At 44.5% G+C, this 15,409-nt stretch overlaps 2 protein-coding genes and 1 pseudogene across 3 annotated transcripts; 2 read left to right on the forward strand and 1 right to left on the reverse strand.

The window, feature by feature from the left end:
• Positions 1 to 847: 847 nt before the first annotated feature.
• LOC123158393 (BTB/POZ and MATH domain-containing protein 1-like) lies at positions 848 to 1,868 on the reverse strand (annotated as a pseudogene).
• A 2,077-nt stretch (positions 1,869 to 3,945) lies between these two features.
• On the forward strand, positions 3,946 to 9,904 carry LOC123180971 (chaperonin CPN60-1, mitochondrial). The gene is made up of 18 exons (XM_044593172.1): positions 3,946 to 4,198; positions 4,297 to 4,321; positions 5,002 to 5,133; positions 5,275 to 5,434; positions 5,802 to 5,977; positions 6,066 to 6,161; positions 6,877 to 6,981; positions 7,100 to 7,186; positions 7,278 to 7,367; positions 7,439 to 7,519; positions 7,602 to 7,670; positions 8,057 to 8,134; positions 8,229 to 8,324; positions 8,714 to 8,813; positions 8,983 to 9,086; positions 9,161 to 9,266; positions 9,356 to 9,434; positions 9,539 to 9,904. Exons 1-18 carry the CDS (start codon positions 4,161 to 4,163, stop codon positions 9,639 to 9,641), a joined length of 1,725 nt encoding a protein of 574 aa, XP_044449107.1. The 5' UTR covers positions 3,946 to 4,160; the 3' UTR covers positions 9,642 to 9,904.
• A 121-nt stretch (positions 9,905 to 10,025) lies between these two features.
• LOC123180972 (cysteine--tRNA ligase CPS1, chloroplastic/mitochondrial) lies at positions 10,026 to 14,663 on the forward strand. 2 transcript variants are annotated; one of them, XM_044593173.1, is made up of 9 exons: positions 10,026 to 10,302; positions 10,592 to 10,687; positions 12,156 to 12,219; positions 12,653 to 12,814; positions 13,078 to 13,251; positions 13,348 to 13,629; positions 13,720 to 13,845; positions 13,937 to 14,140; positions 14,277 to 14,663. In XM_044593173.1, exons 1-9 carry the CDS (start codon positions 10,130 to 10,132, stop codon positions 14,373 to 14,375), a joined length of 1,380 nt encoding a protein of 459 aa, XP_044449108.1. In that variant the 5' UTR covers positions 10,026 to 10,129; the 3' UTR covers positions 14,376 to 14,663. The 2 variants fall into 2 exon arrangements, with proteins under 2 accessions (XP_044449108.1, XP_044449109.1); XM_044593174.1 differs by lacking the exon at positions 10,592 to 10,687.
• Positions 14,664 to 15,409: the final 746 nt, after the last annotated feature.

Here is a 15,409-nt window from a genome sequence, read left to right on the forward strand (position 1 = left end):
CGTCCGCGAAGTTCATGGAGGCGGCGATGGGGTTGAACGCCGAGCCGAGCCCGGTCAGCATGTAGTCGATGATCTCATCATCGCGAAGAGGAGAGCCGGCGGCGGCCATCGAGTCAGCGAGGGCCTTGACCTTCTGCATATACTCGCCGGCGGGACGATCTCCCTTGCACAGCGCCTGAATCTGGCGCCGGAGGTTGCGCACGCCGGCGCTGTTCTCGGCGGCGAACATGGTGTGCACGGCCGCCCAGGCGGCGGCGGCCGACCTGCAGCCAATGAGCTGCGCGAAGATCTCCACGCCCATCGAACCGAGGAGATGCCCGAGAACCTTCTGATCCAGCGTCCACCATTGCTCGTAGTCGGGGTTGGACACGGTACGGGCGGCCTCGCCGGTGCCTGTCGTCACGGTCGGTGCCGGCGCGGTGGCCGAGCCATCGAGGAAGTCGTGGAGGCGAACTCCGGCGAAGTTGGGGAGGGCAAGAGCCCTCCAGAGCATGAAGTTGCTGCGGTCAAGCGAGACCGCGATGGGCGGAAGAACGGGGGTGGGAGCCGTCGCGGCGGGTGGAGCGATGACGGGGGCGATCGGGACGAGCGCGGAGGGGGTGGTGAGCGTGAGCGTAGAGGAGGGGGTCATCGTGGGTGCCGGCGCGGTGGACATCGCGGCGGCCGCAAGGAAACTGCGGCGGCGGCGGGAGGAGAGGCGGCGGCGGCTAGGGTAGGCTCTGATACCAAGTTAGAGAATAGGGTTTAGGGTTTTCCGTGGGGCAAAGCCTCTCCACGTCTTTCTATATATATAACAATCAGCATACAGTTACATACGTACAGGGTACGTGTACATGAGACGCTAGACCTATTTTAACAGCTCGAAGCCGTCGCTGGCCATGGCTGCCCTCAGATTTGCCGGAGAGCTGAGAAAATGGATGCATGCAGTCTTGAGCCCGGGGCAGCCGTGCAGTAGCCAGTGCCAGGATGTTCGCCACCGTGCCTACATTGATGTGCTTGCACAACTTGTCTTCACAAACCAACTTCATCCTCTCCATGTTATACGTGTCCGCCGCGACAAGCAGATGCTGGCACATGGCGTCTTCCTCTTCTTTTCCCATCTCCGGCAGCGAATCGGTGTAGACGAAGCAGAGCAGAGCCTTGAACACCTGCGCCTCCATGCCATCTATGCGGACCAGATCATTGGCGTTACCCTCCTTCATCGAGCCAAAGAGCTCCGCGCTGAACACCGGCGACCGGGCCGCGAGCACGCAGCGGTGCGCCGCGAATGTCTCGCCACCAGCCTCGAACACGACGTCCGCGCCGCTTCCGGCGAGGAAGAGGCCGCTGAGGTGCTGCTTCAGGTCGGACGGAGGAACGCCGACGAACTTTGGAGCTGCTTCCTGGGCAGTCCCGTCGATGCGGACCCTCTTGAGGTCGGTGAGGTCGCACCTGATGGTGAACGAATCGCCCTTGAGATGCTTTGATTTCTCCAACGCATTCCATTGCACGAACTTTGTGTACCCCCAAGTGCCCTGGCTGGCGAAGCTGTGTGCAGCTTCTGAAGTCCCCGCCGCCGGCTTGGCCTTATTGAGGGAGAAGAGCCCTCGCTTCTCCGCCTTGAAACCAAACTGGAACCGTGCCATCACTTCCTTGTCCACATTCTCGTCGAGGAAGAGGTAGACGGACACGTGGCCCGCGCTCTCCGCCCGGTCGCCGTTGGGGTAGTAGAGGATTCTCCAGCGATGGCCTCCGACGGTGAAAGGGCCGGAAATGAGGCACTGGCCATTGGGGGCAGCCTTGAGGCTTGAGTAGCCGCGGATCTTGAGGTGGTGGTACCCGCTCGCCGTCTCGGCGACGATGGCGGAGGCGGAGGCGGTGTGCGGCATCGCGATCCTAGGCTTCCGAGGGGGCGGTGAGCTCCACCTTGCCTGCGCAAGTAGGGTTTTTAGCGCGGAGCTGCAGAGTGAGGTGGGGATTGAGGAAGAGGGGGCCAGTTGGGGAAAGCCGGAATGCGGAGATGTAGGCAAGGTGTTTTTTTTAGCCAATGTAGGCAAGGTGGTTGGTCTTCCGGGCAAGGCAACGTTCCGGACATTTCCATCTAATGGGCCTTGGCAGATTTTTCTTCTGGGCCTATTGTGAGATTAATATGGTACTCTCTGTGTTTACAAATATAAGTTGTTTATAAATTTTTGATGAATCGGATGTATATAAACATATTTTAGTTCGTTTGTTCATTCATTTCACTGTATCTAGTCGACATTATAAAATATCTAAAACATCTTATATTTATGAATGGAGGGAGTACATGACAACTAGACTCGGGTGTTTCTAAAAAAACACAGATTTTTGACATGGTTCTAGACGCACCTGCTGAAACAGATTAATTTTTCAATATATATTTAAAGAGTCTAGCAATTATGAAAAAATGTAAACATCGTCGGGAAGAAATGACTTTCGTGTTCTTCTGAAAAAAGAACATAAAATTTGAATAGTAACTTTTATACAGAACCAAATCTGTTTTCCTTTTTTTTGCACAGAAGATCGTATAAGTCTTTTCTTTGTGAAACTTTACACAATGTATGACATTAGTTCATGTCATTATTTTCTTAAATAGTTGATTTTTTAAGATTTCTTTAAAAAATAATGTGGGTGTGCCTTGGCCCAGCTTCCATTGGGCACTTTCGATGACAACTTCAATTCTTGTACGTTGAAACAAATTCTGCCGTGTTCTTTTGTTGGAACAATCACTGGATCACACACAAGTGCGTGAGGAATCTATTTCAAAAATACCGGGAGGATGATGAACTTGAAAAGGGAGAGGCTCACACGAACACATTGGACTCAGCTATTTTGCGACATGTAAAGTCTGCATCTTTTTTGGTTTTCCTTTCATTTCTTCCTATCAGACCACCTACCCACAATTCGTCTCCCCCATGCCATCCCATAGACTATACGTGGGGTTCTACACATAATTACAATAACATGTAAACGTAAAAAGCTATTCAGCCACAATGCACACCTAGCGCGATTCATGCGTTATTATAAAATGCATTAAACATGACAATTTCATTAAAAAGTTAACTACAACTTTAAAAATGAGCTATCCAACGGTAATTAAACTCATCAGTATGCTTCCCCTTATCTTCGACTAGCCATGTTATGCTTATGTATGACCTTGCTCTTCTTCCGCAATTTCCTTTGTGTTTGCTTTGATGCTAGTTGTCTGCATCTTAATTATATAGAGGTCCGACATGCATTTATTGTGTTTGCATTTGTTTGATTATTCATTTTAACTTTTTTTTAAAAAAATAGATAAACTCGCGAGTACAGTTTTTTTGTAATTATTATGAGTATGAATAAAATTACTAAGGATGGGAATTTTACCAATGAGCATGGATACCAGTGGGTACCGACCTGTACGGGTAGGGTATGGGCACATTTTCGTGCCCATGTGTAGTGATCGAACCTTATCTGATTAGTCGTGGATAGGACATGGGTACAATTCTGCGCCCGTGAGTATGCCTGGACCCTACTCGATTTTCTTACCGATGGTTCACATATGTTACAAATTCCTGAACCATAGAAACCTCTCGCTGGCTAGCACCTCCACCACACATGATAATAGAAATTACGTAAACCAACCTTCGATGTTGTGTTTATCTGCTTAATGGGTACCCATCAGGCATGAATATCCGTAGTGTATAAGCATAGGCATGAATATTTATCCGATGGGTAGCATATGGATATAATTTCAATCCCATGAGACACGTGGGTATGGAATTATTATATCCGCACCATACTATACCCATTGCCATCCTTAAAAATTACAGATGTTTCTAAAAAATAAGTTTTTGGATTAAACCTGTTTCAAGCTGCTGGGCCTGTAGAGCAGCGGCGCTCGTGTGCGAGAGGCAAATCAATACTAGCCCATTTTCGTCCCGCGATCTCCGCCGCAAGCCCACCAGTAAAACCCTAAAACCCTAGTGGATGGTTCTGGATCCTCCTCGTCTCCTCTCTTCCTCTCCCTTCTCCTCCCTCTAAAATCCGCCTCCTCACCCTTGGCATTCCCTTTCCTCCTCCCCAAGAAACAGCCGAAGCTCGCACATCATCTCACCTCGGCGCCTCGCCCCCCTAGCCTCTACGCACCTCGACTCCGGCGCCATCTCGCTGCATTCGCCATGTACCGCGCGGCCGCCAGCCTCGCCTCCAAGGCTCGGTGAGTGTTCCCGTCCGCGCCTCCCAGCGCCGCGATTTGAATCTCTTGTGATCTTCTGCTGTGCGGTTGCTAACCCGTGTACGTGGTTGTTCGTGCAGGCAAGCCGGGAGCAGCGCTCGCCAGGTGAGAGGATTCGCCCTGCTCGAATTGGTGTTTGCGGTCGCCCGGTGTACTAGCTTGGTAGTTCTAGGTCGAGTAGCGTCGGAGGGTGCTGTTTTAAGTGGAGATTCGGTGGCGTTCTTTAGTGGGTTTGGTAGCGCGTGCGAGAGCGAGACCCGGTAGTGTTCGGTGCGGGGTTCAGTTGAATCTAGGCAAGCTTGAATTGCTTAGGATCCAGCGGATTTGGTTGAATAACAATGTCTTCTTGATTAATGATCTGTCGTATTCTGTTGTTTGGCAGTGAAAGATCTATTGCTTCCTCCTGGTGTTGTGGACTTTCATGCTCGCCGTTTGCTGGTGATTTAGTTTGTGTAGTCGGTTTAGCCGCAAGGCCTCTAGTTGGTCTAATGTGGGTTTGTTCACAGTACAATCCTGCTCCAATTGAGAACTTTAGTCTGTTCATAGTGGCATGATAGCAAGATCAAAGTTAAAAAAGCGTTAGTGGCATATAGCAAGATCAAAGTTAAAAAAGCATTAGGTGTTAATTGTGTGTTTTGCTACCGCCTGCTTTTCTGAGCAAAGCGCATAAGCGCAGTTATGCTGACAATAAGTGTAATTCAGCGCTTTGCGTTTTGCTATCGCCTAGAGCCTAGGCGTGCTTAGCAGGATGTAGTATATCTCAATTGGGCGTTTCTTCTGTGTAGGTTGGAAGCAGGCTTGCCTGGAGCAGGAACTATGCCGCCAAAGACATCAGGTTTGGTGTCGAGGCCCGTGCCTCGATGTTGAGGGGTGTCGAGGAGTTGGCAGATGCGGTGAAAGTGACCATGGGTCCTAAGGTATAACTATGTCCTAAGCTTCTATACCTTTTTTTTTTTGCGAATAAGCTTATATACACATAAAGGGGAAACAACTGTTTGATCATCTTTTTTTTCTCTTTATATTCATAGCTCAGATTCTTTACTTGTTGAATTCTACAGGGTCGCACTGTGATCATTGAGCAGAGCTTTGGTGCCCCAAAAGTCACAAAGGATGGTGTGACTGTTGCGAAGAGCATTGAATTTAAAGATAGAGTCAAGAACGTTGGTGCAAGCCTTGTAAAACAGGTTGCTAATGCAACAAATGATTCTGCTGGAGATGGTATGTCATATTTATGTCCTGCTGGATTCTTACGTGCAACCAATATTGAATCTGTTTTGTGAAATATTCCTTCCATGCTTGTCTGTTGGATATATCATCATCTTTTTTTTTTTCTGTACCGTTACTTCTTTTTAGGAGCATTAATAAATGTCTTTACTCTGAAGTGCAATTGCTGTTTGATCAGTAACACTGAACAATTTTGATATGTCAATGCTTTTGTTCCATCACATTCTCAACAATTGTAAATATTCTGTTAAATTGTGCTGTTTATAGGTTCTTCCTATCGCCTACATCATTTGTCTTCTGTTAGATTGTTAAACCATAGTTGTTCTAACCATGTTGTGCTTGTTATGTTCCAAATTTTCAGGTACTACATGTGCCACTGTTTTGACAAAAGCAATATTTACTGAGGGTTGCAAGTCTGTAGCCGCTGGAATGAACGCAATGGATCTAAGGCGTGGAATCTCAATGGCGGTTGATGATGTTGTGACAAACCTAAAGGGCATGGCTAGAATGATCAGCACTTCAAAGGAAATAGCACAGGTAACACCCGAACTGATTAACTACAAAGTTCTTAGTTTCTTCTTAGTATCTAATTTGTTACTAATTTTGTTTCTCCTATCTTACAAAGGTGGGTACAATATCAGCAAATGGCGAAAGGGAAATTGGTGAGCTGATTGCTAAGGCTATGGAGAAGGTTGGAAAAGAAGGTGTAATCACCATTGCGGTAAGATTTTCTGAGTTCAGACTACCAGAACTATGTTCACCAATAATGTGTAGCCTGGCCTATGATTTTTCTTTCATTTTCTTTTCCATCCATTAGCATAACAGCTTGTCAGTTTCTTGGTCCATGGCATACAAGTGCTAACAACCTCCCCTAATAATTATTTGAGTGCAAATCTGTACTGGATAACTTCTATAGATACCGTTCATCTTGATCTATATTGAAGCTGAGCGCAGAAGATAATGTTAGACATAATTCTACATCTAGAAGTCTGTTTTACTTCTAGGAGTTGCACTCAACAGAATCTTCAGTCTAGAAGTAGAGCCTATTATAAATTCCTGTATTTGTAAGAAGCAGCTAAATGAAACAGTGAAGTGGATGTGTCCTCAAAATCCTCAATGCGTTTACTTAGCAGGAAATATAGAGCTAATTTAAAGTATACTTTCTTTCTAGCATTTTGTGATTTTAGTTTGAGTTTGTGTCATCTTAACAAAGTGATCAGAAGAAAAAGTAACACATTCACCGGGTATTTTGTCTGTGCGGAAGTCTCAGTCCCAATCTGTATTGTGCATAGATCTGTTTGTAATACATACTTTTGTACCGTTTCGGAAAGTGAAAGTTCATGAGTGCTATGGCCATTGGACTTTCTGGATGCTTCTCTGTCAATGCTCTGATTCTTATTTGCTTGTAATATCCTGGCTTAATCGTTCATGTGCAGGATGGTAACACCCTTTATAACGAGCTTGAAGTTGTGGAAGGCATGAAGCTCGACAGGGGTTACATCTCTCCTTACTTTATTACCAACCAAAAGACCCAGAAATGCGTAAGTACTATTTAACTTATGTTGCTGCTAGCTGCTTGTTAGTCTCAAAATTTGGTTGTTATTTTTCATAGTAGTTGTTGCAGTTGTAAATGTTTTTATTCCTGTTTTTATCCCACAGGAATTGGAAGACCCCTTGATCTTGATCCATGACAAGAAGATTTCGAACATGCATGCAGTAGTTAAAGTGTTAGAGATGGCTCTGAAGGTGCTTTTTTGTTCTAATCTTGAAACCTTGGCCAATATTGTTGTCATAGTGGTCTTCGCTGCTATAGTGACTAATGTGTTGCCCTCAACAGAAGCAAAGGTCTCTACTGATTGTTGCTGAAGATCTAGAAAGCGAGGCATTGGGCACTCTGATTATCAACAAGCTCCGTGCAGGCATTAAGGTCAGTAAATTCAATCTCCTTTTCATCTGACTTCTGTATGGCCGGTTGTCCTTAATCGATGTTGGATTCAGGTCTGTGCCGTTAAAGCTCCTGGTTTTGGGGAGAACAGGAAAGCAAATTTACAGGACCTTGCTATCCTTACTGGCGGAGAAGTAAGTTTGGAAGTTACTGAATATTTCCATGTTTTTGTGTGAGTCATCTGCGTTTCTGAAATCAGCACATTTCATTATTCAGGTCATAACTGAAGAGCTTGGGATGAACCTTGAGAACTTTGACCCGGAGATGTTAGGTACATGCAAAAAGGTATGATCACTAGAAGTATGAGCATGTTTTAATACCTTTGGAGGTTGTTAACCAAAATGTTATGTTCTGTCCTTGCAAAGCTCTTAAGATATTACAACATAATTCTTGCCCCAAGGTTTTAGGGCCAGTTCTTTTGGCAGCTTAAAAAATGAGCCACCCGCCCCAGCTTTTCCCATAAGCCACCTCTCTTGTTCATTGGGGCTTCTGAACTAGTTATGGTATAACTAATTTAGAAGTCTCAACAAACTTAGAGTGTGGCTTACTTTTTAATCTGGGAAGAGGCAGCTTAATTTTTAAGCCGCTCAAAAGAACTGGCCCTTAGTCCTCTGATAGTAAGCTTACAATATTTATCAAATTATTTTTTCATTAATGAGCTTCCATTTCAGGTGACTGTTTCTAAGGATGACACTGTTATTCTTGATGGAGCTGGAGACAAGAAGAACATTGAGGAGAGAGCAGATCAGGTTCATGCAATATCAATTTAATGTGCCATGACTTGTTAATTGAATTGTATCTTATTTATATATCATGGCAACTTACATGAATATTGTGTTACAGATTAGATCTGTAATTGAGCAAAGTACTTCTGATTATGACAAGGAAAAGCTGCAAGAGAGGTTGGCAAAGCTTTCTGGAGGTGTTGCGGTTCTAAAGGTGAGGTTTATGCTCCTTGTGCAAATTGAAGAGAGAACTATTTTCCTATTTTGCAGTTAGCATTACCTATTTTGATAAATATGCTAAAGGTATTAATGTTATCTCAGAATCTCAGACTAGCATTTCACAGCACTATACTGACTGAAAATGCAGCGATATTTAAGAGCTGCTTAGTTGAGATAAAAATGCAGCGATATTGCTTCATTAAGTTTTATGCTCCTCTGTCGCAAAATAAGTGTAGCTGATTTAGTACATAAGTTGTACTAATTTAGTACTAAATCAGCAGACACTTATTTTGCTTGAAGATGCTATTGAATTGCTGATGGACTATTAATATAGTATTTCAGTTTTCTATTGTTTTGACCTATGTACTGTGACCTGTCCTACAGATTGGAGGAGCAAGTGAAGCTGAAGTTAGTGAGAAGAAGGACAGAGTTACAGACGCACTTAATGCCACTAAAGCTGCTGTTGAAGAGGGTATCGTGCCAGGTACTGCACCATGTACATTCTGAATATGGCTTATTTTGAATAGTTTTTGGTCTTCATTGTTACTACTAGCAAAAATTGATATCCTGCTTTTGGTGTTCATTACCCACATCCAGTTTGTGTCTTAGCATCACCGTCCTGAGAATATGGTTCATATTTAATGATTGTGCAGGAGGTGGTGTTGCCCTTCTATATGCATCAAAGGCTCTGGATAAATTGCAGACTGCAAACTTTGACCAGAAGATCGGCGTGCAGATCATTCAGAATGCTTTGAAGGTTGGGGAGAAAATAGTTATCTGTTTTGTCCTGATTTCTTTTGCCTGTGTGCTGATTTCTGAAATACCTCGCAGACACCAGTGTACACCATCGCATGTAATGCAGGCGTAGAAGGGGCAGTTGTTGTTGGCAAGCTTTTGGAGCAAGAGAACACTGATCTTGGATATGACGCAGCTAAAGGTATGATGTCCTTGAGCATTTGCTTGGTCTTGTCCTATTTTAAACAAGCGGAGTCATGTTACTGATGCCGGAATTATCTCTGTTTCTAGGTGAATATGTGGACATGGTGAAGGTTGGTATCATTGACCCACTGAAGGTGATCAGAACTGCCTTGGTGGATGCTGCTAGGTACTTACTGGCTAAAACCTTGTGCTCATGATAGTTGATCGTATCTTAGTAAGAAGAATATTTGATGAGCACCAGCACTAACGTTTTGCCTTGTTATCTTGCAGTGTGTCGTCTCTGATGACCACAACGGAGGCCATCATCGTAGAGGTTCCTAAAGAGGAGAAAGAGGCACCTGCAATGGGTGGCATGGGTGGAATGGACTACTAAGCCATGAATACGCACGCTATGTGAAGCAAACTGGAACATATTGGTTAGGGGATTTTTTTGGGTGTAGTCCCATTTTTGATGTAATTTTATTGTCGATGGGTTGACAGTTTTGATCGTGCGGACGATGTTCCGAACGGAACCAGCGTTGGGACGAATAATAAAGAGTAGTCGCGAGAGCTGAAACACTTGATCGGAAACTGATTAATGACGCCTGCTGAAGGCCAATTGATGAAGAGTTGCGCGTTTTGAAGATGTTTTTTTCACTTCACTTGTTTGTTCTCTCGTCTATGTTACGACTCTAATCGTCCCTTGTTCTGCACGTTTCATTGTAAAATAAATAATGAAGTATTTGTCCGGTCGTTGGAGCGAGTCGGTTTAGGTTTGAGTGGCGACCAAGTTTCCGTTTCCGTGTCCGGAATCGTTTGACTGTGGGAGAACATAAGCACGGGATAGTTGGCTCCTGGCCTTAAGAGTTGAGATTGAGAGAGATGGCGGGGTCGGAGCAGCAGCAGAGGGCGCTTATGCTGTTTGACACGAGGATGAAGAAGGCGGAGATGTTCCGGCCGCTTATTGAGGGCAAAGTGAGCATGTACGTCTGCGGCGTGACGCCCTACGACTTCAGCCACGCCCGCGCCTACGTCGCCTTTGACGTCCTCTACAGGTACGTGTGCCCCTACATTTTAACTGTTTGGCTGGAGACCCGTCGATTGCCTGAAATTTCGCCAGAGGGGGATACGGTCAAAACCCGCTTTCCTAAACAGCAGGGCGGGCAGCACTATGTGGCCGTTTTCCTTCTTTTTTCTCCATTTGTTGCTTTCCTATTTTTATTTTTCGTCTCTTTCCTTCAGGTTTTTCAAGCGGGCTTTCTGTCTAGTTTTTTCCTCTTTTTTTTTTCCTGTTTATAAATTCCAAATTCATCATATATACTGCTAACCAGAGCGCTTCTTCAGGAACCTCGCGACGATCAGCACTACTTGGCGTGCTCTCAGTCATTCGCCACGTGTCACGCTTTGGACGCTCCATTTGGATTTTTTTTTTCCGCACGCGTAGGTTTTTTCTCGGGTTTTCCGATGTTTTGGTTTTTCACCGGTCTTCCTTAGCTTTTCGAACAAATTTTTTTCATGAAAAAAATGTGTTTTCTTTTTTTCCCTTCGCGAGAGTCACGGTTTTGCTTCCGCGAGAGGCACGGTTGTGCTTTCACGAGAGTCACGGCCGTGCCTTTCGGAAACGAAAAAAACACGTTTTCTGTTCTTTTTTCCCCCTTCCGCAAGAGGCACGGTTGTGCTTTCGAGAGAGTCACGGCCGTGCCTCTCGAAAACGGAAAAAACGTGTTTTCTGTTTTTTTCCTTCGCGAGAGTCACGGTTTTGCTTCCGCGAGAGGTACGGTTGTGCTTTCGCGAGAGTCACGGCCGTGCCTCTCGGAAATGAAAAAAACATGTTTTTTGATTTTTTTCCTTTTACGAGAGTCACGGTTTTGCTTCCACGAGAGGCACGGGTGTGCTTTCGCGAGAGTCACGGCCGTGCCTCCTCGGAAATGAAAAAAACGTGTTTTCTCTTTTTTTTTTCCTTTCGCGAGAGTCACGGTTTTGCTTCTGCGAGAGGCATGGTTGTGATTTCGTGAGAGGCACGGGCGTGCCTCTTTCCAAAAGGGAAAAACCCGTGCTCCCGGTTTGGTTTTTTCGTCCGTTTTTTTAATTTTTTTGTAAAAACCTACATGGGATCTAGTTTTGAAGATCTCGACACGAGGAATCCAACGGTGAAAGCGGTTTGAGATTTGGACGCACGGTTTGAGAGATAAAACGTTTTGAATAAACGGATTTACGAAAAAAAGGAAAAACTCTCAGGTTGCAACCTGGGGAGTTGGAGTGATCTTTGCAACAAGTACTCCTCAACTAGTGATTTCGGCTAACCAGGCTCCTATTTTTGTGTTGCATTTTTAACCCAAGAATAACAATGCAGTGTATCGTGTGTTATTTGATACTAGATAGATGACACCCTGCAGATTGGTGTAAGAATTATTCACCATATATCTCAATGAGATTTAGTTACACAAACATCAATATTTAGATTAAGAATATAAGACTAAAACTGAAAATACATACAATTAATATATAATTATGAAACATTTGTTGAATATAAGTAGCATAATATAAATAAACAGTTGAGCCTTTTTGCATGCATGGTTGCATGTTGAGGTGGGCCTTTTCCCATGCATAGTTGCAATGATGAGATAAATGTGTCAGTGGGATCAACTACTTAGTTATACAATATATGATTAGTCCTTGTTTTTGTACATGCCTTTTGTTTTGGTTAATTTTGCCAATTGTCAAGATTTCTAAGGGTTAAATTTATACACTTCGTTTTCTTTCTTTTTGAACAAGATGCGGTGTTATCTTCAATAGTTGCTCTAAACTTCTAATGATATGCTTGTAACAACGCTTCATATGGTCTATGCTTTGAGGGAATGGTTTTATTATATTGTTGCACTTATCATCATAATTTATTCTCATTCAGGTACCTGAAGTACTTGGGGTATGAGGTTGAGTACGTGCGCAACTTCACTGATATCGACGACAAGGTAATAAACTATTGAGAAATTTGTGAGAAAAAACTTTTAAGGTACCGAGTAAAATAATAGGAACTGTGTAATGGAAAATTTTGGTCATGTTGGATGGATGCACGCTATACCTGAAAATAATATACAGTGTGCTTAGCTTATTCTCTAGGAATTCCTGTACTGTTATGCACTCATTTTTGTATTTGCCTAATTCCCTGTTTTGTGATAATGGAGTCCATATTCTATCTTCTGTTTATCTTCCATCTGATTCTTTCTTTTGAAATTTAGGATTTAATGGGTTTTGAACTAACTTCTGGATTAAATTACCCATTAAAATATGTCTTCTATCTCTAAATTATCTTCTGAAATGCATCTCACTGAAAGCCATTTTCAATATCTTGGGTGCGTGCAATATGAGATAGTCAAATTCTGAGCTGCTGTTTTTTGTGCGCAGATTATTAGACGAGCAAATGAAGCTGGTGAAACGGCAACTAGTTTGAGTAGTCGGTTCATCGATGAGTTCCTGCGTGACATGGTTGAACTTCAGTGCTTGCCTCCTACTCGCGAGCCACGTGTGACGGAGCACACTAAAGAGATAATAGATTTGATAACCAAGGTACTGTTCAACTACATTTCCTAAAAAAACTGTTCAACCACAATAAGGGAAAAGAAAAACCAATATAGAAGGATAACTGATCAATTTGCTTAACTGTACTTGTCACCCATTCCGTGAAATCAAACCATCAGCAGTTGCTTGTTTAACTTCCCCATTGCGCATGAGGGCATAAAATCCAAGCTGTTTACTTTTACTGGTTTCATAATTCATACCATTTGGCTTCACACTAACAACTATCTTCTACTTGTATATGCAAATGACAGATAGAGGAAAAAGGGAAAGCCTATACTATTGAAGGAGACGGCGTATACTTCTCCGTCGATAATTTCCCTGAATATCTTAGTCTGTCTGGAAGGAGCTTAGACCATAATCTTCCAGGGTCACGAGTTGCTGTTGATACAAGAAAGCGCAATCCTGCAGATTTTGCATTATGGAAGGTGCTTAATATTTTACCTTTTTTTTACTTTGTGGTAAATTTTTGTTATTGTTGCCTTTAGTCAAGTGCTTAATTGTTCTTCACATTTTCTGTTCAGTCTGCTAAGGAGGGTGAGCCATTCTGGGAAAGCCCTTGGGGCCGTGGAAGACCAGGATGGCATATTGAGTGCAGTGCAATGAGCGGGCATTATTTAGGCCATGCGTTTGATATTCATGGCGGAGGAAAAGACTTGATCTTTCCACATCATGAGAACGAGCTCGCGCAAAGCAGAGCAGCTTATCCTGAGAGCGAGGTCAAATGCTGGATGCATAATGGCTTTGTCAACAACAATGGCCAGAAGATGGCAAAAGCAGACAAAAACTTCTTCACTATCAGAGATGTAAGGGGGCTGAATCTCTCCTTTTCTGTCAGTATAATATAGATCATTTGTTTGTAGCTGAGGCTGACCATTTTGTTGTTGTCGCTGTAGATTATCGCTCTGTACCATCCCATGGCTCTAAGGCTATTCCTGATGCGAACACACTACAGGTCCGATGTCAACCACTCTGATGCAGGCCTTGAGTTTGCATCTGGCCGTGTGTACTACATTTATCAGGTACTTAATGCCAAGATGCTCCCTCCTTTTATCTGAGATATATAGATCTGAACTGTCGTGTTGTAATTCCTTGGACAATTTATTTACCCAGACTCTACAAGACTCTGAAGAGGTTATATCCTTGTACCGTGATGATGAGTTGGACGTCCCAGTACCAGCAGGCGATCGGAAGGTGGTTGACGACAACCACGAGAGTTTCCTGAGACACATGTCGAACGATCTTCACACAACAGGCGCCCTTGATGAGCTCATGAAGCCAGTGAGAGCAATGAACAACAACTTGAGTGATCTGAAGGTATTTACGCTGCAGCTTGAGTTTTGCAGTCGATGAACATTGAACTGTGCTACTGGGAATGAAAGGAAAGTAACTCATCTGATAGCGCTGTAAAAAAAAACTCATCTGACAGTGTGTTGTGTACTTGTGTTGTCAGAAATTGCAGCAGAAACTGGAGCAGCAGCAGAAGAAAGAGCCAGAGAAGCAGCAGCAGCAGAAAAAGAAACAGCCCGAGGAGAAACAGCAGGAACATTAGCCCCTTCCCAGTGCTTCAAGGTGTACAGGTGTTAAGGGCGCCACATAAACAAAAAAATGATGTGGCAAAGCAATTAAAGAGGAGAGAGGGCATTATGGTGACCACAGGAAGAAACGGTGCTAAGCACGCGGACCTATGTAAGAAGGCTACCAACCAATACATGAGAGAGTTTAATTATTAAACAATTCCACGTGGAAAGCTTAGCTACCCAAGCTCAGCACCTATGCATTGGGGAGACTAGTTGCTAAGATTTTAAATGTACAAGCTCTGGTTGCCTTGCACGGCGAAGTCACGAACAAACTGTCTATTCTTGGCTTGATGCCGTCATCGCCCTTGGCTGAGGTAAATTTTTTTTTAGAACATAGACGCTAGGAGCGTCCGGCTTTAAATTAATAAAAGCCCACAACATAGGCAGCGTAACAGACATAGTTTGGACCTCGAACACGAGCACGGAGGCTCAGGCCACGACGACGCGTAGGCACAAGAGTTTAGGCCGGGCGAACAGACACACGCAGCAATGCAGTACAGGCCCGGAGGCTGAGCATAGAGCACGCAGGCTCGCTCGCGAGACAAAAGGGCCACTTCACGACGCAGAAGTGGCGGATGGCTCCCTAGCCAAAACGTAGATCTGGCGAAGACGTTCTTGGGCATGCTTCAGTTTTTCAGCATCCTTGCGCCTCGCCAACGGACTCCACTGCTGCAGAAGAAGATTGCATTTGTAAATTATGTTAGCAGGGTGAGATGGGAAGATACCCTCGATTACGAGTTTGTTCCTAGTGAGCCAGACGGCCCAGGTCAAGGTGCGGATGCAACTCCAGAGCACCCGGTTGTTGCCACCGTGAACCGAGTCTACTATGGTAGCGAGGTCGGACGCGGACCGGGGGTCCCAGGAGGTGTTGGCCGCTGCACGAACGGCGCTCCAAGCAAAACGTGCCAGCGAAAACTTGCCCGACGGGGTGAGGGCCTAGGTGACTGTGTCCTCGGTCGACGACAGCGAAACCGGCGCAATGCAATCAAGCAGTTCTGTTAAGTGA

This window comes from Triticum aestivum, chromosome 1D (assembly GCF_018294505.1).
Source record: "Triticum aestivum cultivar Chinese Spring chromosome 1D, IWGSC CS RefSeq v2.1, whole genome shotgun sequence".
Lineage (NCBI taxonomy): Eukaryota > Viridiplantae > Streptophyta > Magnoliopsida > Poales > Poaceae > Triticum > Triticum aestivum.

Bases quoted from the DNA above. Each gene is read 5' to 3' on its own strand.
- LOC123180971 (XM_044593172.1), top strand. From the start codon at position 4,161: ATGTACCGCGCGGCCGCCAGCCTCGCCTCCAAGGCTCG. The intron at 5,978-6,065 runs GTAACACCCGAA...TATCTTACAAAG, and splicing joins CTTCAAAGGAAATAGCACAG to GTGGGTACAATATCAGCAAA. The intron at 7,187-7,277 runs GTGCTTTTTTGT...TGCCCTCAACAG, and splicing joins TGTTAGAGATGGCTCTGAAG to AAGCAAAGGTCTCTACTGAT.
- LOC123180972 (XM_044593173.1), top strand. From the start codon at position 10,130: ATGGCGGGGTCGGAGCAGCAGCAGAGGGCGCTTATGCTGTTTGACACG. The intron at 10,303-10,591 runs GTACGTGTGCCC...GCGCTTCTTCAG, and splicing joins GCCTTTGACGTCCTCTACAG to GAACCTCGCGACGATCAGCA. The intron at 13,630-13,719 runs GTAAGGGGGCTG...TTGTCGCTGTAG, and splicing joins ACTTCTTCACTATCAGAGAT to ATTATCGCTCTGTACCATCC.